Consider the following 26605-nt stretch of genomic DNA (forward strand, 5'->3'; position numbering starts at 1 on the left):
GTTAAAGTGCCAGAGTCATAAACCAACAAAAACAGGTCAGGAACAAAAGGACAACATGCAAAAGGTCTGGGGTTAAACCCGCTGAAGAAGCTAGGTCTAACACATGGTTTTAGAGCTTTCAATGCTAGAGTGTTGGAATTTAGGTCAATATCTAGGTGGCCATTTTCTTTAGGAATCACCACTATTTATAATTTGCTCATGTCCAGGTACTGAACAGGCACTTTCTCAATGAGTCTTGAGTTTAAGTAAAGCATTACTTTATGATGTCTTAAGAAACAGGAGAGAACTCTTTTCGTGCACATTGTTTGTTAGAACGGTGTTCTCTTGAATTTACTATTTAGGGGCAGATTTATCATTCTTTAACACAGCGCAATGCAACAAACTACTTTGCTACGCTGTGCTGCGTGAAAGGGAAAAGGCAGGAATTTGCAATTTTTATAATTATACGGCACATTCCTGTCCTTTTATAGCATTGGTGCACATTTGGCTGTCTAGAGCAAACACAGGCAACCTTGCCTCATGTTGCAAGGGTCCCTGCATTATACATTTACACATTTACATACGCATACATATCTTTGTGTACAGAAAGGGACACATTCCTGCACAAAAACAATCCTGAGATGCACCCACCTCTTTCTATGGGTGCAGAAGAATGAAGCGCATGTAGGAAGAAGAAAAAACAAGGAGAAATAAAGATATGTTTCCTTATTACACCTCTCCTGTGTAGGCGTAGCGTACAATGCAGTCTCAGGTCTACCACTAATAGTAAATCTGAGAATACATCAAAATTCATTAGTGGATGTAAGGGAACTCTCCCTCTCACAGAGTAACAAATGGTCACAATTTGCACTGCCTTGTGTTACATTACATTTATCAAGCCATGCAGGGCCACACAAGATAGGGTAGTGTTACTTGATAAATCTCACTTAGGTTTTGCATCACGCTTGCACTCCCATCTGTGATGCAAGGGCAACGCAAATGTATGATAAAGATGGGCCTAATGGTGTATAACACTGTAGTTCTAAATTTTTCGATACATTGTAGTTTTTGCTGCACTTGCTGTTTTTGAGCAAAGAGTGCTGTACTGCCTAGACTTTAATTTTGTGACTTTGGCATGATGTATTTCTGGAGGGGAAACATCATTTACAACGATGTCTTTTCCACGCTTGACGTTTAAAACGATCCACTTACCCCGCAAACGTCTCTTCAACGAGGGAGCCTTCAACGACCGTAATGACCACGAAAAAACGTAAAGCGTGGGTTGGGGGGAGACGTGGTATTCCGTCTAGTCGTGCTGGGGGGGCTGGGGGTGGGTTGGGAGGGGTTCTGGGGGGGCTGGGGGGGTCTCCCCCCCAAAAAATAACAAGCGAGCGAGCGAGTTAGATTTAAAAAAAAAACGCTCTGTGGTATTGATGAGGAAAAAGGAATGACCCTCCCCCAAAGACGTGCAGTGTACGTTAAAAAAAACAGTCCTTTTTTTATTTTTGAAGACGTGTTTTGACGGTTGTTTCCATGGTAGATGGAAGTAAGGGGCTGCAGGAGAAAGACGTGCAGGTAAGAAGTTTCTACCGTGGTAGAATCCTTCGTTGTCAATTCCAGCGTGGTAAAGCCACTTGCGATGTAAAATTCGCGTGGTAATGCCATGCGTGGAACTTGTGTTAGTTGAAAAATCATATATTCTTTCTGGAGCAATGTCCTGAGATCATTGTTGTAAAGATAACAATTTATTATAATACAATGAATGATTATTGAGTATCAGTATCCTTGTTTGTTTCTCTGTAGGTATGCAGCATTGCATAAATAATGTGATCATGAGTATTGCTGGATCTAAAGGGTTGCAGGTGGAAAGAAATCATTACCTCATGTATGTCAGGGATATTCATCTAGGAGTCTGTGAGAAGAATCCAACTGTAAACCTGGAAGAAAATTCTTCTGCCCAAACCAGCAGTCACCTCAAAGCTAGGTATGCCAGATCGCTCCAAGTGATGACTTTCAATGCACTGAGGTGAGTCAGGTCATGTTTACAGCCTGACAGATGTCTTACGGTTTCTCACCATGAACCAAGAGTTTAACAGAATGCTGATAATGCTTTACATAGCATCCATACTGCAGACTTCTAGTCTTTAATCACTGTAAGTGATTAGTGCTATTATTCCCCACTTTACTAGCCCACTCAATGTATTAACCTCTAAAGAATGGAATTATGAGTTAGTTTGCTGGAATTCAAACTTCAATCGAAAAACAAGCACATGAGCTATTACGAATTATTTCTGTCAACTAATGATGGTGGTGTTCAGCCTAACTTTACTCTCTGCACCTGTGGCTCTATCCCTGCTTTTATAATGTGGTTAAATGACAGCACCTGAATGCTAAATACTGCAAACCACAATACATATTTATAGCATGCTGCATAGTAATTTGCCCATTTTTCTAACTCTTTACACTGGGGGGCATATTTATGCATTTGTGGTGCAACAAACCACAGCAACTCACCTGCCGTCCTGTACTGTATCACAGGGAAAGAGCAAGAATGTGCCATATTTTAAAGAATACCCTCATTCCTGTATTTGTCTCTGTGCTGGCACCATTTTGCACCAATGCAGGCACCCTTGCACCATGGTTCGACTCCCTTTGTAGCCATTCTCCACATCCACTAAAGCCAGCATGGCTACCCAGCACCAGCTAGCACTCATCCCTTCCACTTTACTAGACTCACGAACTCCTGGGTTCGAAGCTTTGAAATGCCCTTCCCTGTGAGCATTGGCTTGAGACCTTGCACTAGAAGAATTACTTGTCCTCGCACATATCGGAGGGGAAGGGCACAACACATAAACAATAATTGTGGGTTTGTAATGCGCTAGAATCGACTCCCGAAGGAGTATCTCTGTGCAGTAGAAAGCTGGGGAACCCGTCCTGGCTTTCCCCGTGAGATGGTCCCTACTGGGTATCTCCAAGGTGAAACCAGGCCTCCCCGGCATATGTGGAGGGTCGTTGTGAGATGAGGCAAGCTAATGCCCAGAGTTGCCGAGTGTGATCCCTGGTTAGAGTAGGCACCGAGGTGAGAATTATCGAGTCTGCTGACCCTGGTCCACGACCCTGCCGCGTCTGGAATTGAACCCTGGTCCCAGGCCATCCTCTGCTCTCGGGTCTGCCGCCTCTAACCAGTGAGCCACACCACTCCACATTGCTGTGCTATGCGGTTTTATATAGTGCACAGATGCCCTGGCAAAGGGGCGTCCCAGCCCTGAAACAGAAAACAGCAGAACAATATACAACAGTCTATGATGGGGAAAGAGATGCGTTTTGATAGCCCTACGGAATGCCATGTAGTTTTCCATACTACGAATAGCAGAGGGGAGCGCATTCCGGAGACCGGACGACAATACACCAAATGAGCATCCACCAGCCCACACCCTCCTCACCCGTGGAAAACCACCAAATGCTGGCCCATAGACCGAAGATGGCTGGAGGGGGTGTAAGTTGTAAGCAGATTGGCCAAGATGTCTGGGGAGGAAGAATTTAAGATTTTAAAAGACATGCAAAGAGTCTTGAACTCAATGCGTTTTGCCACAGCCACCCAATGTTGCCGACAGACAGCATTGGAAGTGGGACATGTCCGGGCAGAACTAACAAGGCTCTAGTAGCAATGTTCTGGACCCTTTGCAGCCTTGTTATCCCTGCTTCATTGACTCCTAAGTAGAGCAAGTTGGCGTAGTCCAGTCTAGACAGAATAGATGCCTGGACAATTACCTGCCTCATGGATGGGTCAAAAATTCACAGCACTGATTTGAGCCCCCATAGAATGACAAAACAGGCTCCTGCTACTTTCTTTGTTTGAGTCTGAAAGCTAAGGGCGGTATCTACCCACACACCAAGACTTTTTACCACCTGTTTGGGGACGAGTGCATATCCCAGCTTGGCAGGCCACCAGTGCTCACTCCACAACACAGTCATTCTCCCAACCAGCAGGACCTCGGACAGTTGGCAGTCATCCACTCATATATGATCTCTAAATCCCTCTGGAACATGCATGAGCCTTGTCCTGAGTCATCTGAGAGTGCAACTACCAACTGGGTGTCATCCACATAAGACACTGCTTTAAGCCCTCTGCTTTTTGCCCCTGCTGCCAAAGGTTTCACATATACGTTGAACAATGTTGGGCTCAAAGCTAAGCGCTGCTGCACCCCATATTTGATGGTGTGGATCTTGGAGGCAAAAGGAAGGACTGCAACCTGGATTGTCCTGTCAGCTAAAAAGGAAACGGACCACCCAAGAGCAGAGTCCACGATCCCCACCTCCTCCAACCTCTACAACAGGATCTGGTAACAAACGTAACACTTATGTACTAGTGAATTTTTACAATAATCTCAGCCAGGCAGAATTAATATCAACCCTAAAGGATATTTTGAGTTTACTGCAGCAATTAAAAAATAAATACACCAAAAACGTCCTAATAATATTGGGGGGAGACTTCAACCTCATTCTATGTAAGCACAACATCAATACAAATTGCGGCCTCCAGGATGAGAATGAGAATATTGTAACACACTTTCCTCATACCCACACAGGGGACTGCCTAAATGGAATTGTATTTATTTTAGAGTTGGGATTGGCTAATGAGGTAGTGGCCCCTCCTGTTCCACTTACTGCTACCTTTAATGGTAGGGGAGCAAATAGTACCATAGATTATATTTTTATTTCCAGAAATGCTGTATCTCGCATTCTGGATTTTAGAACTCACCAAAATGCCTCAAGCAATCATTATCCAAATAGTATAATAGTCTCTTTCCTGCATAAGCCAAATAAGCGAAATCTGGAGAGATTATACAGGCAAAGTACATTAACCTTGGATAGCCTTAATGGATATTCCCTCAAGAGGGAAAAATAGATCCCGCAGTGATTACAAAAGAGGTTATCAATATATCCATAAAATCAATTAATAAATGTTTAGACCTTACAACACCTCATGCTGAGATCCTAGATAGTTTCCTAGTCATATGTGGAAAAGTAAAAACAGCACTGCATAGGAACATTAAGGATACTAAGGGCAAAAACAGAGGATGGTTAAAAAAAACCTGCACTAAAGCTTACTCAAATTTAAAGGCTGCCCTTCGCAAGGTTGAGCGAGATAAGCAAGAAATTGCTTATCTCAGATGGGAGTACAATCAGGCCATTAAAGCAAGGAAAACAGAACTAAAAAACGAGTTATGGGACCAATTACATAAAAGGTGTACCACAAGAGATAACATCGCTTTTTGGAAAACTATCAAATCCCCCTTTCTCACAGAAGTTAGGGATAACTTTAAGATAGACATAGCCATCGATGAATATGTATGGGTACAACACTTTGCAAAGATATTTGAATTGCTACCACAGGATCGAGTCGCTTCCAATGATATTGAAAATCCACGTCTAAATCCTAGTAATACTGTATTCCCATTAGCACTCGAAATTACCCACTTAGAAGTTGAGCACGCTCTGTTAACGAGTAAAGGTGGTAAGGCGCTTGGTCCTGATGCGGTCCCAGTTGACCTATTTAAACATAACGTGGAACTGTGGACCCCAATACTGACCAGAGTCCTTGAAGCCTCTTGTGCCGTAGGACCAATAGAATCTTGGTCAGAATCAATCATAGTCCCGATTTATAGGAAGGGGGACCGTCAATGCCCATACTGCTATCGGCCAATCTCCCTGCTAGATTTGTTGGGTAAAGTAGCAGGTCCCATCAATCTTGGTCGTTTACAGCAGTGGGCAGAAGACAACAAGAAGCTTTCAGACCTCCAATTCAGTTTTAGAGAAGGGCTAGGCACCACTGAGCAAGTTCTAAATTTGACTTTAATTATGGGTAAATATGCTAATGCAAAGTGCGGGAACCTATACATGGCTTATGTCGACCTAACAGCAGCCTACGACTGCGTTAGTCATTCTAAACTGGGCCATATTATCTGATATGGGGGTTGATACCACTCTGGTCAATTTCCTATGGGAACTATATTCTAACGCAACATCTAGGGTAAGATATGGGCTGTCAGGAGAACTCACAGCGCTGTTCGGGGTAGAGAGGGGGTAAGACAGGGCTGTGTCTTGGCCCCGTCCTGTTTACGCTCTATACAAATGGTTTGGAGGGTGTGATGCTGGAGGGGTGCCAGGACCTACCATTGATGGGAAAACGTCCAATACCCACCCTTCTCTACACCGACAAAGCCGTGATTCTAGCCTGAACCCCCATACGACTTCAGTGTGCTCTTAGGAGCTACAGTAGTTTTATGGGTAACCTAAACCTTAGAATTAACATCAAAAAGACCTTTGTAATGTCCACTGGTCCTAGACAGAAGAGAACAATGGACATTTTTATTGAAAATAAGAAACTTGAGGTTACAAAAACATACCCTTACTTAGGCATTTTAATAGATGACAAGTGCACGTGGAAGCAAGGAAGTGAGGCGAGGAAACTGCTTTTTATGAGGGCAATGACAGCCTTAGCAAACTTTGCTCAAAGGCTAGGGAAATTACCTAGAAAAAACCAACTTTCAGAGGAGGGTCAAAGGGAGTATGTTTATAGACCATCCAAGTTAGAACCCCTGCTGAGACTATAAGAAACAATAAAAAACTTGAAGGTTTGGAGTAAAGCTAAGTCCTCTAGGTTCTCACAAGAAACAATCCAAACTGGCCATGCCCTGAGCCAGCCCCCAGGTGGTCGAAAGACACTAAAGATTGGATGAAAGTCCTATCAGCCCACCCTCGTGGTGGAGCATCGTCATTTAGGACGTCTGGAACCAGGCCGGTGTCTCCGTGCCCAGATGTATTGGCTGGATATCACACAGCTATGGCTCAAAGAATGAAAGTGTCCTCGCCACTGGCGGTGCTGGTACAGTGCAGTGCAGTAAAAATTGAGTGAGTGATGTTAAAATGACGGTCAAGGCAAAAGAAAAATCATTTTATTAGTATTCACCTGGACGTCACGTTAAAAAGGGTGAAAAAACAGTGTGAAAAAATCACTGTATTCTTTGCTGAGTGGTCAATAAGGCCAACATGTTTCTGCCATAGGGTGAAAGTACACCGGCATTCTTCAGGGCCACGACTATATAAATGCTACTGCAAAGGTACACTCTGGATTGAGGTGCATAACAAGTGAACTATAAAACTACAATGAGTCTATCAAATGTGGTCACTTAGACCATCCTACCGTATCCTCTTGAGCTGTGTAGTAAATAGAGGATACAATCCCTGCAAAAAAAGAACAGAGAAACACAACAACTTGTTGTTATATCGATGTACATGATAGATTCCAGAAAACAAACAGTCCTGGACACGACTATTTCATAATAAAGTGAGAATCTGAAAGACTCAGCTAAGCCAGTCATACTTCTGACGGCCATTACAATAGATACTGGTTGCCCAGAGGGTCAGCCGTAATAATTCTGTTAGTGAATTTAACAAACAAATGGACTTACCCAGCTATTTGTGGGAATATAGCCTCACCTCGCCCGGCTACAGCTCGGAGAATGAGGCCCCGCTCTGTGCACAAAAAAATATTTACATATAAAAGACACAGTCAGAGACCTGATAGGTGTCCTAAACCATTGGTGTTTATTGACATGTGCATAAAACTTGATTGTAAATTGCCCACAGTGATCACTATTCCATAGAGAAAAAGGTAGGTATAGCATAAAAATGCAAAGTGGAAAACAATATTCTATACTGACAAAACAGGATGGGTTAATATTAGCCAAACCTGCTCAATCCTGCGCAGTGTTATTGAGATGACATTAAGATGGCTATCTTTTTATTCATCCTAGGGATGTTATTGAAGTCATAAAGAACTAAAAGAAGCACATAACTTAGTCACCGCAATGCTTAATGATCTGATGCTACCTTGCTAGTGCCTGCACTACACCTGGAGGTAATTTCTAAGTGTAGTATAAGGGGTAGCATTTAGCTGGTAATATAATAGGTAGGAAGGCCTTATCTCAGCGTGTGAATGTAGAAAAGCCAACTAGGTCATATCATCAATGGTTCAATGTTCATGGCACAATGCTTTTATTCTGTGAGATCCATCAAAATCTTGTGAATGCTCCAATGCATTTCAGGCTACATAGCCCTTTTTCCAGGAGTTCTACGAAATCAAAATGAAATATAGCCAATAACTGAAATGTACAATGTCAATGTATCAACAAACAGCGTGTAAGACATCTGATGAAGTGAGCCCATGCAAACATGTGTGTGTGGCGCAAAAAAACCAGGGTGATCGAAAAGTGAAGGAGCTATGAATCGTGAATGGGGAAACCATGCGGGTACGTGAACTTACTTGTGCACTTCAGAAAGTTCAAGGCGAGCTAAAGCTAAAACGAGGAAGGTAAAACACCATCAGTAAACGAAGTGTTCGTATCTTGTAAGAGTCTCACAAGAGAGAGACCCGATATTAACATAGCGGTGCAAACACCGACTTACTTTGTAGATAAAAGCTTCTGTTCTTCGTTTCGGCGGAGTATGCTGCAAGTGAAATCCCGGGTGGAATATCAAAACGTAAGCGTAGAGAGGTGAGAGATGGATTGGCCCTTGCGAGGTCACGTGGTTAGACGAGCTCAAAAACGGACTAAAAACAAACTAAACGGCGGCCATGTTGGACCCGAAATTAAAGTGGATGTGATGTGGAATTGTGATGTAAACATTATTACATTGATGAGGTCAACAGCTGTGCATATCAGGTGACTTCACAAAAGATATAGCATCAGAAAATCACCAAGTAGTGATCTAAATAAAACAGCTAAATTCAATCCTGTCATTGAGCCCAAATGGCTGCATTGCTTGAAGGCGATAAATCCATGCTACTTCTCATAGCAGTAGGCATTTGTTATTGTCTTTGCCCTCTTTTTTATCTATGATTTCCAGTACCATGTATTTTAATTGTACCACATTATGAGATTGTTCACTGAAGTGTACAGCAATGTTCGATTTTTCATTTCTGATCCGAATGTTTGATTTATGTTTATTGAGACAGACTTTTATTTTTCTTTCAGTTTTGCCGATGTAGATCATTCCACACGGACACTTAAGCAGATAAACCAAGTTAGATGAATCACATGTGGCGTTGACGTTGAGTTTGATATTGAAACCCTTTATAGGGTGGGTGATGGAGTTCCCTCTGATGATATTATTGCAACTATTGCAATTCATGCATGGACATGTTCCTTTTGATTCTTCCCATTTGTATGGTTCCTTTGACAATATTTCTTTGATGTTTTGGTTGCGTGTGTATGCAAAGATGGGCGGGGATTTGAACAGATCTATAAAATCAGGCTCCGATGTCAAGATAGGCCAATGTCTTAGAATAATTTTTTTGTATGTTGCACTCAGTGTAGAAAACTTGGAAACAAGTACCATCCTGGTGTCTTTGGGATTAGATGTTTTAGTGAGTGCCTTTTCTCTTGATATCTTAGCTACACGGTTTTCAGCTTGTTTAATAATTTCCTTAGGATAACCTCTTTCTAGGAATCTATTGCCCATTTCATTGATTCTTTTTTCACTGAGCTCAGAGTTAGACGTAATGCATTTAGCCCGTAGCATCTGTGAATAAAGTAAATGTCGTTTTAAGGAACCCTGGTGGAAGCTGGAGTAATGCAGTGTGTTAAAATACTACTGGTGGGGTCTTTAGAAATCAGAGAGAGCAGGTGCACTACCTAGTGTGAACGGCAAAGTATGGAGAAACTGGTGGTAAGGATGTGATGCATAGAGGCGAACGGATAAGACCCCTTAACCGTTCAATTGTGGGTTAGCAATCTACCTACAAGACATGAACACAGCTACAATGCCCTCGCACACACAAATTCAAGGTATAGAGATAACAAAGTCAAATCACAGCAATGTACACAGTGTAGAGCCAATTACGACAACTGCAATCATCTGATGTGGGTTTATTGGTTCCGTAAGCCAGCCGACACGTGTTTCGTCGCGTGGGAACAATCACTGCGACTCCTCAGGGCTGGGAAGGAAGCACAATAGTGTGGGTACAACGTACTTGGGTTGTGTACAAACATGTACATACTTGATTAGGCATTGGTTAAACTTTAACACGGGGAACAAACCTAAGTGTCTGATGGTGAATGGTGACTGTAGTGTTGAATAGAACGAAGCAGTATAGAATGAAAAATCCCATGGAAAATCCCTTGGAAAGAAACATAAGTTAGTGAGTGGTATGCTAGTATGGAGAACCTGGAGACATTATATTACATCAGATTATATTTGATTGAGTATAGGTACTCCATTTCATTTTTAAACAAGGACTGATAAGACAAACAGAAAGTGTTAAAGAGTTACCGCCTTACCAAGAAATTAAAGCAAGAGCAAAGAACAGTAGAACCACCGAGGATTTGTGAAGGTTTGGTGATGGGTCGTGGCATGCACTTCATGACTGTTTATTCTCAGTGCGTCGTGCCATGCGCGTATGCACCCCCAATCGTAGATGAGGTTGTATGGCAAAGTAGCACTAATCGAAAAATCGCATACCTTAAGACACGACCCAGAGACAATTCGGTCCCGGTAGGTGCCTATATGCAGACTGGTTGCTAGAGCAAAGAAGGTGATAAAAAAGGGGGGGAAAAATAAGTACTTAGTGGCGGCAGGAAAATATCTTCCTGTTATTAACATCTCGGACAATATGTTAAAGACTATAATGAATTATCTGTCAACACCAAAGTATGCCAATAGGCGTCATGAAATAGAGTTCTTATAGCCTCTCACTGTAATATTGTTGGAGACTTCTTTCAATTATATAGAAACGCTGGTATGGTGATTAAATAATGAAAGGAAGGCTTGCGTTTCCAAGAAGGATCCCAGGTGTGGTGCTCCCTCCTAAGGACAAGATACATGAACACGATGAGACTGATGTGAGTCAGCCTGTCCATGGTGATATCGGTCTAAATACACGTATCAGATCATGCGGTGGAGCAAAGACCCTTAAAATTGGGTAGTATTTTACTCACTGTGGTTGTGAGCGATTCGAATTAGATCATTGGTGTGTCTCCTCTTCGATTGTTGTCAAGCAGTCACTCGAGAATTCGGATTATTAAGTGATGCTAAGGCAAAAGAGAAAATGTACCAAGCCTAGGATCAGAAACAGGTTCTATCATATAGTAGCAAGAAATCAGGCATGTATGCATGTTAGATGGTAACTACCTTGATATGTGCGTATGCCAAGCCGTGGACCGGGAGGGGAAGCTGTATCAATTTCCGGGTCTGGTGATTGCTACCTGATGCCGGATAGTCTACAATAAAATGATTAAAAGCAAAGTATTAAAAAGAAGTCCTAGGTTGTTGCCATGTCATTAGACTTGGATATTATCAGATTACTATCGAGAGAGACACTCACCGTAGATGCGTTATCCCTCCTCCTTCGTTTCCCGGTCGCCGTTTTCCGAACTACAAAAACATGAATAATTTTATGAAGATAACCTCTCACGCGTTCTTCTGTTTTCCTTTAAAATATTCATCTCAACGAAAGTAACTTACAATAGAACTTTTGTATATTTCTGGACCACAAGCGAAACCGGCATTATTATGCGGGTTCTCGCTCTAGTCTTTTGGCATCATACATTACTTAATCCCACTTCCTTTCCGGTCACGTGACCATATTTGGAAAACGGCGACCCGGAAATGAAGGAGGAGGGATAACGCATCTACGGTGAGTGTCTCTCTCGATAGTAATCTGATAATATCCAAGTCTAATGACATGGTAACAACCTAGGACTTCTTTTTAATACTTTGCCTTTAATCCATACTAGCATACCACTCACTAACTTATGTTTCTTTCCAAGGGATTTTCCATGGGATTTTTCATTCTATACTGCTTTGTTCTATTCAACACAACAGTCACCATTCACCATCAGACACTTAGGTGTGTTCCCCGTGTTAAAGTTTAACCGAATGTCTAATCAAGTAGGTACATGTTTGTACACAACCCAAGCACGTTGTACCCACACTATTGTGCTTCCTTCCCAGCCCTGAGGAGTCGCAGTGATTGTTCTCACGCGACGAAACACGTGTCGGCTGGCTTACGGAACCAATAAACCCACATCAGATGATTGCAGTTGTCGTAATTGGCTTTACACTGTGTACATTGCTGTGATTTGACTTTGTTATCTCTATACCTTGAATTTGTGTGTGCGAGGGCATTGTAGCTGTGTTAATGCAGTGTGTTGTTGTGATCTGTTTTTTTGCGGAACAAGTCTGTTTCAAAACCTGTGGTGGTTTTGGAAATGTGTACATCTAGGAATGTAATTGCTTCCTCATTTATCTCCCAATTAAGTTGGATTCTGTCATCCTTGGTGTTGAGATCTGTAAGCAATAGTTCAAGGTGTTCTTTTGTGTCCTTCCAGATGAAAAATAAGTTGTCGATTTATCTGACGAATAATTTGAGATTGTTGGACCAATTAGGATTCTCATAAATGTGAGTCTCTTTGAAGTCTTTCATGTAAATGTTAGCGTATGTTGGGGCTGCACAATTGCCCAAGGACAACCCGGACAGCTGCATATACCAATCTTTTTCGTACTGAAAGTTACTGTGATATAAAGTGAACATCATGAGTTCTATCAAGAATTGTTGCATTGAGGTCTCTATTTCACTGTTCAAGATGGTCTTTTCGATGGCTTCGATACCCCCTTCATGGGGGATCGATGTGTATAGAGACTTTACGTCTGCGGTGCACAGGATTAGGTTTTCGCCTTCTTCTTGTAGCACTTCTGCAAGTTTATTGAGGAATTCAGTGGTTTCCTTCACATAGCTTCTTATTTGTTTGACTGATGGCTGCAGGTATTTGTCAAGGAACTTTCCCACGGGTTCATGAAGTGAACCCCTGGTGGACACTATCGGTCTGAATGGAGGATCATCAATGCTTTTATGGATTTTATGGATCATGTGTATCGATGGGCTTTTCGGATGATCTAACAATAGGAATGTCCTTGTCTTTTCATCAATGGTTCCTAGTTCCAGGGCTTTCTTGAGTATTTCACTCAATATGTTTTAGAATTGGATGGTGGGATTGGTGTCCAATTTCATATAAGTTTCTGTGTCTGAGATGTGTTCCTACATCTTTTGTATGCACATTGCAGTGTTTACAACCACCAATGCTCCGCCTTTATCTGCTTTGAGACACTTGTTGTCCCTGTTGTTTGCAATTCTTTTGAGTGTGTCTTGGTCTTTTTGGGTAATGTTCTTAGTGATTTTTTTGTTGTAGTTGATTTTCATCAAGTCTTGTTTGACCAAAGTTTCGAACAGATCTATACATTTGTGGCTACAAGGCGCTTGGTATGTACTAGAGGGGCGTAAGCCCAACAATAGATCCGTTTTTTTTGTCTGTGGTAGGTGGTAAAATATTGTCAAAGAAATGATGTAATCGCAATTTTCGTGTGAATTTTGAAGGTGCTCACTTCCAATTCAAGTTGATTGGTTTTAGTGGTTGGAATAAATGATGTTCCTTTTTGTAACAGTTTCATTTCATGTGCTGTTAAAGTAGTGTCTGAGATGTTGATAACTAAGTGTTCTTCTTTTTGTTGTCTTTTTTCATGATCATGCTTCTTGTATTGGGATGACTCTTTTCTTTTTCTTTTACTCCTATGGGGTCTCCTCTGTCGTTCTGGCCTTCCTCTAAAAAAGGTTACGAAGGGGTTGGACTGCTATCTCTATGTGTCGATCTCTCAGTGTTGTCTTTAGGTGGCCGCTGCCTCACGGTGGATGAGGTGGTTTTCTTTGTGGTTGGTCGGCTAGATGTTTCACTTCCGGAAGAAGATGTGTCAGTTTGCTGACTGTATGGTTTGTTCCTACGTCTCTGGGCGTAAACTTCAGCCCAAGTATAGACCTCTCCCAGTTTGTAGTCCAGGGTGTCCCTCCTGAACTTCCTGATTTTCCTTTCGTTTATTTCTCTGGTGTGTTTATCCAGTTGTACTTTAATGTCTTCTTAAATTTTAGACCAATCCTCAGATGAAACCGAATCCTCTAATTCTTTTTCAATGTCTTTGATTTCGTTGTTTAACTCCACAAGGATATTGGATAGTTCTTCTACTATGAGTAGAATGAGATCTAGACTGCATTTATTTAAGATAGCGTTCCACTTTTCCTGGAAGGTTTTAGAATTCTTGCACAGAGAGGGTTTTAGTGCTATAGTTTCTTGGCCTATATCTTCATTGATAAGTGCGTAAATGTGCTCTGTTTCTTCATTGCCGTAGGCAAGGGTGCTAGCTCTAGCTTCGGTACTTTTAGAAATTTCATCTTAATTCATTCTATGGCGTGCTACTTGCCTTCGGGGCGGTACAACGTGATAATGAACTCAAAATGATGGGCAAGGTGCACAGCAATTTAGTCAATAGTTTTTCGCAGATTGTGTCTGGTATTAATAAAGTTGGGTGTTCCTGCAGGTAACGTGTCCGTCCGTCACGTTAGTGATTTGCTGCTAAATGCGTGGATACATAAATTATGAATACATCCCTGTGGTTAGGGCACTCCTTAGGTTCTATGAACAAGACTCCCAAACAGGTATCCTTTGTGTAAACGTCTTTTATTTTTCAATGATTATCATTAGATATTATAGGTCATATCATCAAGGGTTCAATGTTCATGGCGCAATGCTTTTATTCTGTGAGATCCATCAAAATCTTATGAATGCTCCATTGCATTTCGGGCTACATAGTCCTTTTTCCAGGAGCTCTACGAAATCAAAATGAAATATAGCCAATAACTGAAATGTACAATGTCAATGTATCAACAAACAGCGTGTAAGATATCTGATGAAGTGAGCCCATGCAAACGCGTGTGTGTGGCGCAAAAAAACTAGGGTGATCTAAAAGTGAACGAGCTGTGAATCGTAACAGAACTCTTTCAGCAACTTGAAAAAACGTAACTGGTTTCACCATGGGTTTAGAGAAAACACTCTCTGTAGTTGACAATGGGTTAACGACCCTGTCATCCAGAATTTATACTTTGGACAGCATAGTATCCTCTGCCATTGACATAATGGAACAGGACTTCCTCATGCTACAGCATGGACAGTCACATGTTATTAGGCTGGACGTTGCAAAATCTTTGTTCTGTATATATGCCATGGCGTCTAATCAACACCACGTCATTGTTTTATGTATTTAACCTTACAGATAAACAAATCACTTTGGCACAGAAAGGAGCAGACTATACGGTGCTGAGCATTGAAAAACTGGAAAGATTACCATTAACTGTTCCAGAAAAGCCTGCAACAGAATGGCTAATACATGAGATAATCACTCTGCTTGTCACTATTTTCAACTTTCCATACTGTTTGAAACATATACCAGTTGCCATGTATAAAAGGTTAGGTAAGGAATACATAAAGTCAACCTGTGAATTACCATCCACACAGAGATGTAGGAGTGGGGGAAAAGAGGTATTTCTTAGTAGTACACAATGCAAAAGTGCACTAAGTGGTACACTCTTATGCCAGGGTACTAATTTACACAGGCCTGTGAAGGTTCTTCAAACAACTTATCCTGCCACCTGCAAGGTTCTCCAGCAGCAGTGATAGAATTTTAGGCAGCTTTCTAATGGGAGCTATATAATGTTGAATGATCACAGCTGTTGTGGAATGATGCCAGGAATAGCCTATCTCATAATTGTGTCAGCCGGGGTCACTTGTTGTATGCAAGTATTGTTTACTAAAACTAAGACAGATGTGGAGTCCCCGCTATGGCCTTCACTGAACATCTCTTCTATTCAAATTGATACTGTAAGCATAATGAAATCCATTCTTTTACAAAAAAACTGTGCCACTGACCTCGTCCAAAGAGACGTATGAACTGCAAGTTGCAAGGTCCTCTGCAGAGATACATGGCCTTTTATCCACAAACTTTCCAATACATTTTGTAGAAATGTTAGGTCGTATTTTAAATAGCCCTGGGCGGAGTTGGTGGAGTGGGGCTTCGCGGAGCTACGCGAAGTGGGCGAGAAACTACGCCCACCTCCGCACTCCGTGTAGCCCCACTCCGCAAACACCACTGGCCGCCAGCCCCGCCACCTGCCTCCCTCCCGCCCTCCCTAAATACTTTCAAATAAAGGAATCAAATAATTTAAAAAGCACTTACCTTGCCCGCCGCTGCCCGCCGCGTCCCCGGGGCTCGCTATCTTCGGTCTTCGGTCTTCTTTACTAATGCGCATGCGCGGGCGGCCGCGCATGCGCATTTTCACGAGAAAATGCGCATGCGTGGCCGCCCGCGCATTAGTAAAGAAGACGGAAGACGGAAGATAGCGAGCCCCGGGAACGCGGCGGGCAGCGGCGGGCAAGGTAAGTGCTTTTTAAATTATTTGATTCCTTTATTTGAAAGTATTTAGGGAGGGCGGCAGGGAGGCGGGTGGCGGCCAGCTATGCTCCGTCTGCGGAGCGTGCGTAGTGCCGCCTGGCTACGCCAGCTCCGCAAAATGCGGAGTAGGCGGCACGGAGCGTAGCTGGCCGCCCACCCCTAATTTTAAACATAGATCTATTCATCCATTCGGTGGCGCTACTGTAATTAAATCAGTTGAGAATGCAGAAATTCCTATTGAGCCTAAACGTAAAGTACGCGACAATGAACTGTGATCGTGAACACAGGTGATTATCAGTGAGACTCAGTGAAAATGGATTCCCATCAAATGTCTTGTGATGATCTATATTCTCATTTGGTCATCCATGGCCGTGGGGTGGTCTGTCTCTAGATCATTGAGACCATCTCCCCTCCCACTCTCCAAAAGGAGTCCGTGAGTCTAGCCCACAATCACTGTGCTGACCATGAAGTAGATAGAATAAATATGGAAATCCGTGCAGTGCAAAGAAAGAAGAACGTGGTGAAATAAAATAGAGTGGCAAAAACAGAAAAAAGGAAATTTTATTCTGTAGACTGTTTTACCCTCTAATTAAAAACAAGAACAGTGCAAAAAACGGCAGTCTCAAACAAATATTTGACTGCCAAAAAGGGCCAACATGTTTCAGCCTCTGGGGAAATAGTGTCCCTATGCTTTCTTCGGGGCCTCTGTTCAAATGATTTGCTACCGCTGGTGTGAATACAGAAAATAAAGAAAACAGATGAAATATTATTGTTCAAATGTAAAGGATATAGATTGACATTTTAGTCCATAATCATACTCCTCCGTCTCACATCTAGGAAAAAAACAATCACGATAGTCTCAATCATGTGTACATTGTAAGCGTAACAAGTTTGTAATCAGAATTATAAATCAACACTCACCCAGATTGACCGGGCACTAGACCTCACCTCTCCTGGACCCTGCTCAGGAAGATGGAGGCCCCGCTCTATGAAAGAGAAGTGTAAAGTGTCTAAGGTAAAAAAGCTAGCTCCTTGGACGCATATGCCTTCTGTAACCCAATACACACTCATTCTAAACCCCTATTCCATGGGTGCTCAACTAATCTGGTAGAGAAAAAGCTCCAAAGGAGTGATCAATCATCCCTAAAGCTATAGTTAGTATAAGCCTTAAAAACAACTCTATATCAGTCCTCTGGTATATACAGAGACTAAAAAGAGAGATGGTTCTACTATCTTATATCACCAGAACGCAGTATCAGAATGATGCAGATGATCCCTTAGAATGTCATCATTGAGTCCAAGGGAGTCGGTGGATAGTTTATAAATCCATTGCTGCTCTTTAGCGTAGGTTGCGCTCATGCAGCTCGCACCCACATCTCACCCAGCGCGACTTCGCAAAATTGCATTTACAATTAACGTAAATTTTTGGAAAGTTAAAGAATAATATTTTTATAATTAGCTCAGAATGGGCCCGATTCACAGAACTAACTTAAGACAAAATCCTAAACTTACTACTTTTGGTATTCACAGAAGTTAGGATTTTGTCTTAAGTTTGTCTTAAGACAGACTTAAGTTAGGATTGTGTCTTAAGTCTGTCTTAAGTCTGTCTTAAGTCTGTTTTAAGACAAAATCCTAACTTCTGTGAATACCAAAAGTAGCAAGTTTAGGATTTTGTCTTAAGTTAGCTCTGTGAATCGGGCCCATAATGTCTTGTCTTAATATTTATATTACATATATATAAGTTTTTGAACATTAAAAAATTTCCCAGGAGACGCTCACCCACCGCTTACGATGTCACGCGGTATTGCCCGCCCGTCATGTCTTGTAATACGTACTTCTCGCCTATACGCCAGAAGTCTTGTACAAGTCGCATATTGTCCACGTTTAAAAATTTGGATTCGTCACCTAGCCTAAGCGGATCGTACACAGCAACCCTTAAATGGCTAACATGTGACGCGCAGTGAACGAGCAGGGTACACTTTGGGTGTGTGACTCCAAAAAAAAAAAAAAAATAATAATAATTTAAGTATATGTTAAACAATATCAAATAATAAAAAAAAAAAGTTTTTATTAAATAAAAAAGAAATATGTGTAATGTAATTTAAAAAATAAGATCTAAAAATAAAAAGATTTAAAAAATGTAGTAGAAAAATATAAAACAAATTACCAATACATTTATTTAAAAAATATCATTTAAAAAAACTTTAAAATTTACTGAAAAAAACATAGATTTCAGGGGTGTTATAGTAAGGAAATAGCATTTAAAAAACCTTTGCAATTCACTGAAAAAAACATAGGTTTCAAGCAGGTTATAGTTAGGAATTAGCATTTAAAAAACCTTCGAAATTCACTGAAAAAACCATAGGTTTCAAGCAGGTTATAGTTAGGAATTAGCATTTAAAAAACCTTAGAAATTCACTGAAAAAAACATAGGTTTCAGGGGTGTAATAGTTAGCTGGACATTTCACTCAAACAAAACCATTGAAATTCTTCCGTTATAGTTAGTTGTACTAACTGTGACTCTCGCGCCTGCAATCCACTGGTGATGATGACACATATTACATAATTCATGACATGATCAGTGACATCACTGATGACATCACTGATGCCATCTCAAATGACATCACTGACGACATCATCTATCTGACAATCTGATATATCTCATCATACACTAGTGTAACGTTTCAACACTCATTATAAAACATGGAGTACCATATTTAAAACCATTGACACACCAATACAAGTTTATAAAAACCCACTCAGTAATTCCTACATCTACACACACACATCTAAACACTTACCTATATATTCACTCATACATGCTAACAATGATCAATAGAACACTATTAAATATACTTATACACCTACATCAACATTATACATCAGCACACATCCTATTCACTTATGTCTATCATCTGCAGCACACATAAAAAGAGGAAATCACCTCTAATCATTGTTTTTGTTGATGAAGGGTTCACTTCTTGCACATACAATCATTGAAAAAATTACGTTTTTCAACTTCTATGTGTTCTAATGGAGGACACATAAAAGTTGAAAAACTGCATTTTCCAGATTGTTTTTGCACGGGAAGGGAACCCTTCCTGAACAAAAACAAACTCCCAAAGATGCAGGCATTCTTGCACCATGGTGCAAGGGTGCCTGTGAAGGCGCCTTGCAGCAGTTTGTGCATCAGCGCAAGGGAGTAGCACAGAGATGCAACAATATGTTTCATCCCTGTGCTTTGAAAGTTACTCAGTGTGGCACAGCCAAATGGCTTGCGGAACGCACTGAGTCACTTTCTTGTAAATATGCCCAGAGTGAGCTAAGAGGACCATGATGTATCAGGGACATGGAAAAGAAACCTAGACTAAAAGGTGAAGCAAAACTATGTATGGTAAGGATTGATGTGTATATTGACCTATACTGATTAGTGACATCTAGTGGAATAGTGGCAAAAGCATTTTGTGCATTTATATCATTTGCCTTTGGTCTAAATAACGGTGATAATTATGCTACATTGGCTCTTTTTTCAGGTAGCCATCTTGGGAGACTTTTTTGTTATCAAGCTCCTTCATTTTTTCATTTACTACACTATCTTCTGTAGTAATTATTTCAGTTTTATAGCTTTGATCCCATCAAAATGGCAGCCTGGTATGTCACTCTTTTGTCATAATTACAGAATGTTAGCACTCTAGTTGCTCATTACAACACACAGCCGCGTATTGACTAACTAAACCCGGTAACATGTCAGGTTTTCAGGGAAATTAAAGCTAATGCCCCCACAATCACCCAAGCAATGCCAGGGGACATCAACAAAAGAACGAAAAGGGCTTCAGTAGGGAAAAACGTTCAAAAGGATCCGTTAGCCACCGCACTTCATAAAAACAACAGGGCGAAGAGAAGAAGAGCAACGAGACTCCAGTGATCTCAGAGTACTGCAGCAGATGCACAGAAATCCTTCCGATCCACTCCGGGCAAAAGGCGACAAGGCAATGAACTCAAGCAAGGTAAGAGGGTTAGATGTTCCTTTTTCAATGCGTGAGCAAACACTGATTACAGACCAGGTTACCTGCTTGTACATGGCCATAGAAACAGGACTGGGCAATCGGCTATTTCCTAACAAGTATAATCTGCCCCCAATAGATTCAGATGCCACTGATATAATATATGAGGTCATAAGCAGTGGAAGTTATACTTATGTCATCTATGTCTAATTGATGACTTTCCATTTTTTTTGTTTTAAAACTGTAATTTTTTGTTAACACAAGACCTTCATATAACTTCACTTTAATCTTTGTTATTTGTCAGTGAATTTCATATGTTTTGGTAAGGTAAAGGGAAATTCTTTCAACCTTTTTTACGTAGAAGTGCATTTTACAGTAAGATTATTGTGGTGTTTACCACTCAAATAAGATAAGACAATTAATGTAGTTTAACGAGGTATGATTTATTAAACCTCAGCCACAGACAGCACAAGCTCAACTGCCAGGAATCCTGGCTGGACATTCCTAGCAACAGAACTTCACAGGGAGCTAATTCTACATTCTAAAGAGAACATAGGCATGGTGAGAATAGTATACAAAGCTTGGCATTACACATCTCCCTTCTTAACAAAGTAAAGATAAACATTCAGGCAAGATAAGAGTGCAAAGTGAACAAAACTAAGGAACCAAACAAAAACAAGGAAAAAGAGTTCATACATAGTCATTCATGTAAGCAGGAGCCCTGCGTAATCTTTGGCTCCTAGCACGAACTCCAGGAGTATTACTGGAACCAATTGGGGGAACACCGATGGTACCGAACAAATGTTTATCAGCATCAGCATCACCTTGTCCACCACACTTGGACTTCATTACAACTACAGGACTTTTGTTTCAAATTCTACCATCATTAGTTTTGATAGCATTCCTAAAAACTTTTATTACAGATCTTACATTTGTGTATTTAGACCAAGATTGACGTCCGACAGGTGCTTTTATTTTGACTAAATCACCTATATTGACTTCTTGGAAATGAACACATTTTTTATCATCAAAATACAATTTCCTACTGGCTTGTTTTTCCAACTCCTTCTCCCTCCATGGACCAATGCGATTATCCACCAACCCTTTATTCAACTTCATCCAACCAGGACACCACATCGTATTGGGAATTCTGCCTTTAAATAACTCAAAAGGAGATCTTCCAGTGGTGGAGTGAGGTGAACACCGATAGGCATCTATCCTTTCCTTGAGGGCTACCTTCCAATTTAAACCATTAGCCCTTGCAAGCTGAATACATTCTTTCAACATTTTGTTCACCCTCTCAACAGCACCATTGGTCTCGGTATGATGCAAAGAAGATTTCTTGTGAATAACACCACGATTATTCAAGTAATCGCTAAAAACAGAAGAACAAAATTGGGGACCATTGTCCGACAATATACTATTAGGAAAACGTTCCCTTTTGAAGATTTCTTCAAAAAACTTAATAACAGAATTAGACGTAATATGAAATGAAATGAAATGAAAATGTGATTTGTAGAGCGCTGCAGCTACCCTGAGGCGTCCAGGCGCTGAAACAGAGAAAGCCCTCATGAGGTTACTTTATTAGGCGTTAAACAGTAGGGTTTTTAGCTGTTTGCGAAAGCTAGTCAGGTTGGGGTTGTTTCTCAGCTGCAGAGGGAGGGTGTTCCAGAGTTTGGAGACATTATACAAAAAGGAGCGTCCTCCTGCTCTGGCTCTGCGGATTCTGGGAATCTTGGCCAGGAATGCTGTTGAAGAGCGGAGGGATTTATTGGGCCTGTAGGGAGAAATCAGGGAGCGGTTGATGTCTGGGCCCGTTTCCCAGAATGTCTGGTGGGCAATGCAGAGCGATTTGAATTTTACTCTGTCCCTGACAGGTAACCAATGTAGGGTCTTTAGGCCGGTTTTTATTGAAGTCTTCCGAGGGATTCCCAGCAGCGCTCTGGCAGCACAGTTCTGGGTGCGTTGGAGCTTCTGTAGGGTGTAGTCTGGCGCTCCCAAGTAGAGGGCCTTGTTAAAATCCAGACGAGATTGGATGAGGCCCTGTATGATTATCTGTTTGGCCTCAAAGCGGAGGAGGGGAAGGACTTTTTTGATCACCCTGAGGAGGCCAAAACAGGTGGCTGAAATCTTGGTGGCCTGTGTGTTAAGGCTCAGAGACTTATTGAGCCAGACACCTAAGCTTTTGATGTTGTCTCTGGGGGGTGGGGCCACTCCCATGCTTGATGGCCAGATCAGCTCTATGGAGGCAGGGGATGCTGGGCCCAGGAGCATTAGCTCAGTTTTATCGTCGTTTAGCTTTAGGCGCGAGCTCATCATCCACCTCTTTACGTCCTCCAGGCAGGTCGCTAGGTCTGGTGGCGACAGGAGGCCGCTCTCCTTTCAAGGGAGACCACCAGCTGGGTGTCGTCCGCATAGGAGATGATCTTGACACCATGCGGACGAACAACCTCAGCCATTGGGCTCATGTATGCGTTGAAGAGCGTAGGGCTTAAGGAGGAGCCCTGGGGGACTCCGCATCCCAGAGGACGAGTGGATGAGCGGGATGTGCCATCGAAGACCTGAAAGGTTCTGTCAGATAAAAAAGAATCAAACCATGTCAGGGCATCTCCGGTCACTCCTAAGTCGGCAAGGCGGGTTAACAAGATTTTGTGGTGTATCGTATCAAATGCGGCACTTAGATCGAGGAGGATCACTGCCACTGATCCTCCTTGATCCAGAAGCCGTCTTGCCTCCTCAGTTTCAGCCAGTAAAGCGGTCTCTGTCCCATGTTTGGTACGAAAACCTGTTTGGGAAGAGCCGAGGAGGTGGTTTTCCTCGAAAAACGTTGTCAGAATGGTATTGACGTGTTTCTCCAAAATTTTCGACGCCCAAGGGAGTAACGAAATCGGGCGATAATTACTGGGGTTGGCCGGGTCAAGGGAGGGTTTTTTCAGTAGAGCCCGTACCATAGCATGCTTCCATGTTGTGGGAACTGTCCTGCTTACTATAGAGGAGTTCATAAGATCCAGGAGCGTGGGAAAAATAGCAGTGCTGGCAAGGTTCAATGAGCCTGGGGGAGCAGGGTCGCAAGGGGAGACTGATTTTATTTGTTGTGCCAATTTCTTTACGGTTTCCAGTGTTATCAGGGGAAAAGACTCCAACCGCTTGGTCGGGTTTGAGGTCGAGTGCGGGTTTTGGACAGGGGAGTCGGTGGACGGATTGGGGAAGGAAAGATAAATTTTATTAATTTTTTGAAAGAAGAATTCCACCAGATCATTGCACTTGGCTGGTGAGTTGTTGTTATCTGTGACTTGTGGCGGAGATTTGATCAGGGAGTTAACTATACAGTAGATTTCTTTGGGTTTGGATTTCGCCGTGGTTATTTTAAGGTTGTAGTAGGCAGCTTGCGAAGATTTTATGGCCAGCTTATAGTTCCTGATCATTTCCCTATAGGTGGCTTTATCTTCGGGATTATATGAAGTGCGCCACTTTCTCTCCTGTTTTTTACAGAGACGTTTATGGTTCCTGAGCTCTTCTGTGTACCAGGGAGCTGTTTTGCTGTGTCTCTTGGATTTTGGTGAGTGTTCTGGGAGGACCGAGTCAAGAGAGGTGTTTATCCATTCCTCGTATTTTGTATTATTAGAGGTTGGGTCTTGGGAGAGAGAGGGTCTTGTGGTACATAGAGCTTGTAACCAGTTGTCAATGGGGAGTTTAGACCAGTTACGAGTTTTTCTTGTAGTAAATGAGGAAGGGGGTGGTTTGCTCGTGGTCCAGTTAAAAGCTATTAAGAAATGATCTGTCCAGGGAAGTCTGGTTATGTTGCCCACTTTGAGCTGGTCGGAGTTGCTGAAGATTGGGTCTAGCAGGTGCCCCTTTTCGTGTGTAGCAGACGGAACCCTTTGCTCAAGTTGAAATGCAGCCAAGCTTGACTGTGTCTCTTGTGCCGAGGGGTCTAGTGGGTTATCGAAGTGAATGTTGAAATCTCCGAGTAGGGTGAAGTTGAAGGGAGAGACAACCGACTGGGAGGTCACAGAGAGTAGGGAGGTATTGAATTGTCCTATGGGACCGGGGGTGCGGTAAATAAGAATACCGGTGAAGCAGGCATTGGGAGAGAAATCGATGGAGAAAGAGAGGTTTTCACAATCCTCAATATCTTCCGCTAAGTGGCGACAGGTATAGCCTTCTTTGTAGATAATCGCGAGGCCGCCACCTCTGCCCAGTGGTCGGTCGGCCCACGCTATCTGATATCCCGGGATGATAGCTTGTGCTAGGTCTGGCTGAGAGTCTTGGTTCAGCCATGTCTCGGTCAGAAAAATTGCGTCTGGGGAGTATTCCTCTAGTAATAGGGAAATTTCTAGGCAATGTTTTACAAGGGACCTGCAGTTAAGAAGAAACATGGAGTAGTTCTTTACCTCGACTCTGGGTTTGGTGGTTGTAGTGCATAGATCTGAATTGCAGTACTTACAGTGTCGAGGGATCTCCAGGGGGTGCAAGGGGGTACCGCACTTGGGAGAGATAGGTGGCCGTAGCTGGTATAGGAGGCCTGGGCTGTATACCAGTCTGTCGCCTCTGGAGGGGCCAGGGGACATGGCCCTTGGGCCCGGCCGGGCGCGGACGAGCGCAGACGAGCGCAGACGAGCTTGCCTTAAGCGCGCCTTCGGCGCGCAATCGGCGCGCCCGCTGCGCTCGTCCGCTACGCGTCCTACGATTGAGCATGGCTATGAGGGTGGGGGGGAGGAGTAGAAGGGGGCGTGGCCTATCGGATGGGCGTGTCTCCTCTCCGCGACAGCTTCCAATCAGCTGTGCGGGGTGCTGGCTGAACGCGAAGCGAGTGGTGGTGAGTGAGTTTTAAAATCAACAACAAACACACACAAGTGAGCACAAATTACAGTTTGTTTTTTTTAAAAACGAGCAGGGCGTCTCCCGGCTTTTCGCCTCAGGAGGGGTTGGTCTGAATGAGCTCCACTTTCAGTCAGCGCGCGCTTATATAGTGGTAGAAGGGGGCGTGGCCTATCGGATGGGCGTGTCTCCTCTCCGCGACAGCTTCCAATCAGCTGAGCGGGGTGCTGGCTGAACGCGAAGCGAGTGGTGGTGAGTGAGTTTTAAAATCAACAACAAACACACACAAGTGAGCACAAATTACAGTTTTTCTTTTTTTAAAAACGAGCAGGGCGTCTCCCGGCTTTTAGCCTCAGGAGGGGTTGGTCTGAATGAGCGCCGCTTTCAGTCAGCGCGCGCTTATATAGTGGTAGAAGGGGGCGTGGCCTATCGGATGGGCGTGTCTCCTCTCCGCGACAGCTTCCAATCAGCTGTGCGGGGTGCTGGCTGAACGCGAAGCGAGTGGTGGTGAGTGAGTTTTAAAATCAACAACAAACACACACAAGTGAGCACAAATTACAGTTTGTTTTTTTTAAAAAACGAGCAGGGCGTCTCCCGGCTTTTCGCCTCAGGAGGGGTTGGTCTGGATGAGCGCCGCTTTCAGTCCGCGCGCGCTTATATAGTGGTAGAAGGGGGCGTGGCCTATCGGATGGGCGTGTCTCCTCTCCGCGACAGCTTCCAATCAGCTGTGCGGGGTGCTGGCTGAATGCGAAGCGAGTGGTGGTTAGGGAGTTTTAAAATCAACAACAAACACACACAAGTGAGCACAAATTACAGTTTGTTGTTTTAAAAAACGAGCAGGGCGTCTCCTGGCTTTTCGCCTCAGGAGGGGTTGGTCTGAATGAATGAATCACTAACTGCACACACCTCAATCCATCTAGAATACAAATCAATTACAATGATCAAATAAGGAGTGTCTGACACACCAGAGAGAGGCCCTAGGATATCAATGGCAATCTCATCCCACGGATGATTGGGTAAATTCCTACAAACCATGGGCATTTGTTTAGTCTTAGGAATGTTATCACTTGCGCAACACTCAACACAATCTCTAACCATTCTTTAAATTTCCAAATCCATTCCAGGTCATCAAAATTTTGTTTGTAACATCTCCTTAGTCTTCACAATACCCAAGTGACCACAGTGTGCATGCAACAACAATTTTTTTCTCAAGACAGAAGGAGGTATAAGTCTCACACCACGTGTCAACATGCCATCAGTAATAGACAATTCATCAGAGACAAGAGAACAAGGTTTCTCTAAACGTTTTTTTTCTCTCAGCATACCCATAACCTTAACTAGATCCTCATCTTTTCCCAGTTCATTCTTCCACTCATTCTCCTCAACAACACCTTCCGTAATTTCACAGACATTGATAACATCATCGTCTTCCTCAAACACATTCTCAACGAACAAATTATCTC

General features: G+C 42.7%; 1 protein-coding gene across 1 annotated transcript in view; it reads left to right on the forward strand.

Annotated features, from left to right (window-relative positions):
- The window catches only part of LOC147734917 (glycine N-acyltransferase-like), a 124262-nt gene that overhangs the window by 93650 nt on the left and 4007 nt on the right, over positions 1-26605 (forward strand). Inside the window, exon 5 of the mRNA XM_086953684.1 lies at positions 1783-1963. Within this exon, the coding sequence (XP_086809810.1) occupies positions 1783-1963 (181 nt within the window). The remainder of the gene's footprint in view (positions 1-1782; positions 1964-26605) is intronic.

This window comes from Lissotriton vulgaris, chromosome 1_2 (assembly GCF_964263255.1).
Source record: "Lissotriton vulgaris chromosome 1_2, aLisVul1.2, whole genome shotgun sequence".
NCBI lineage: Eukaryota > Metazoa > Chordata > Amphibia > Caudata > Salamandridae > Lissotriton > Lissotriton vulgaris.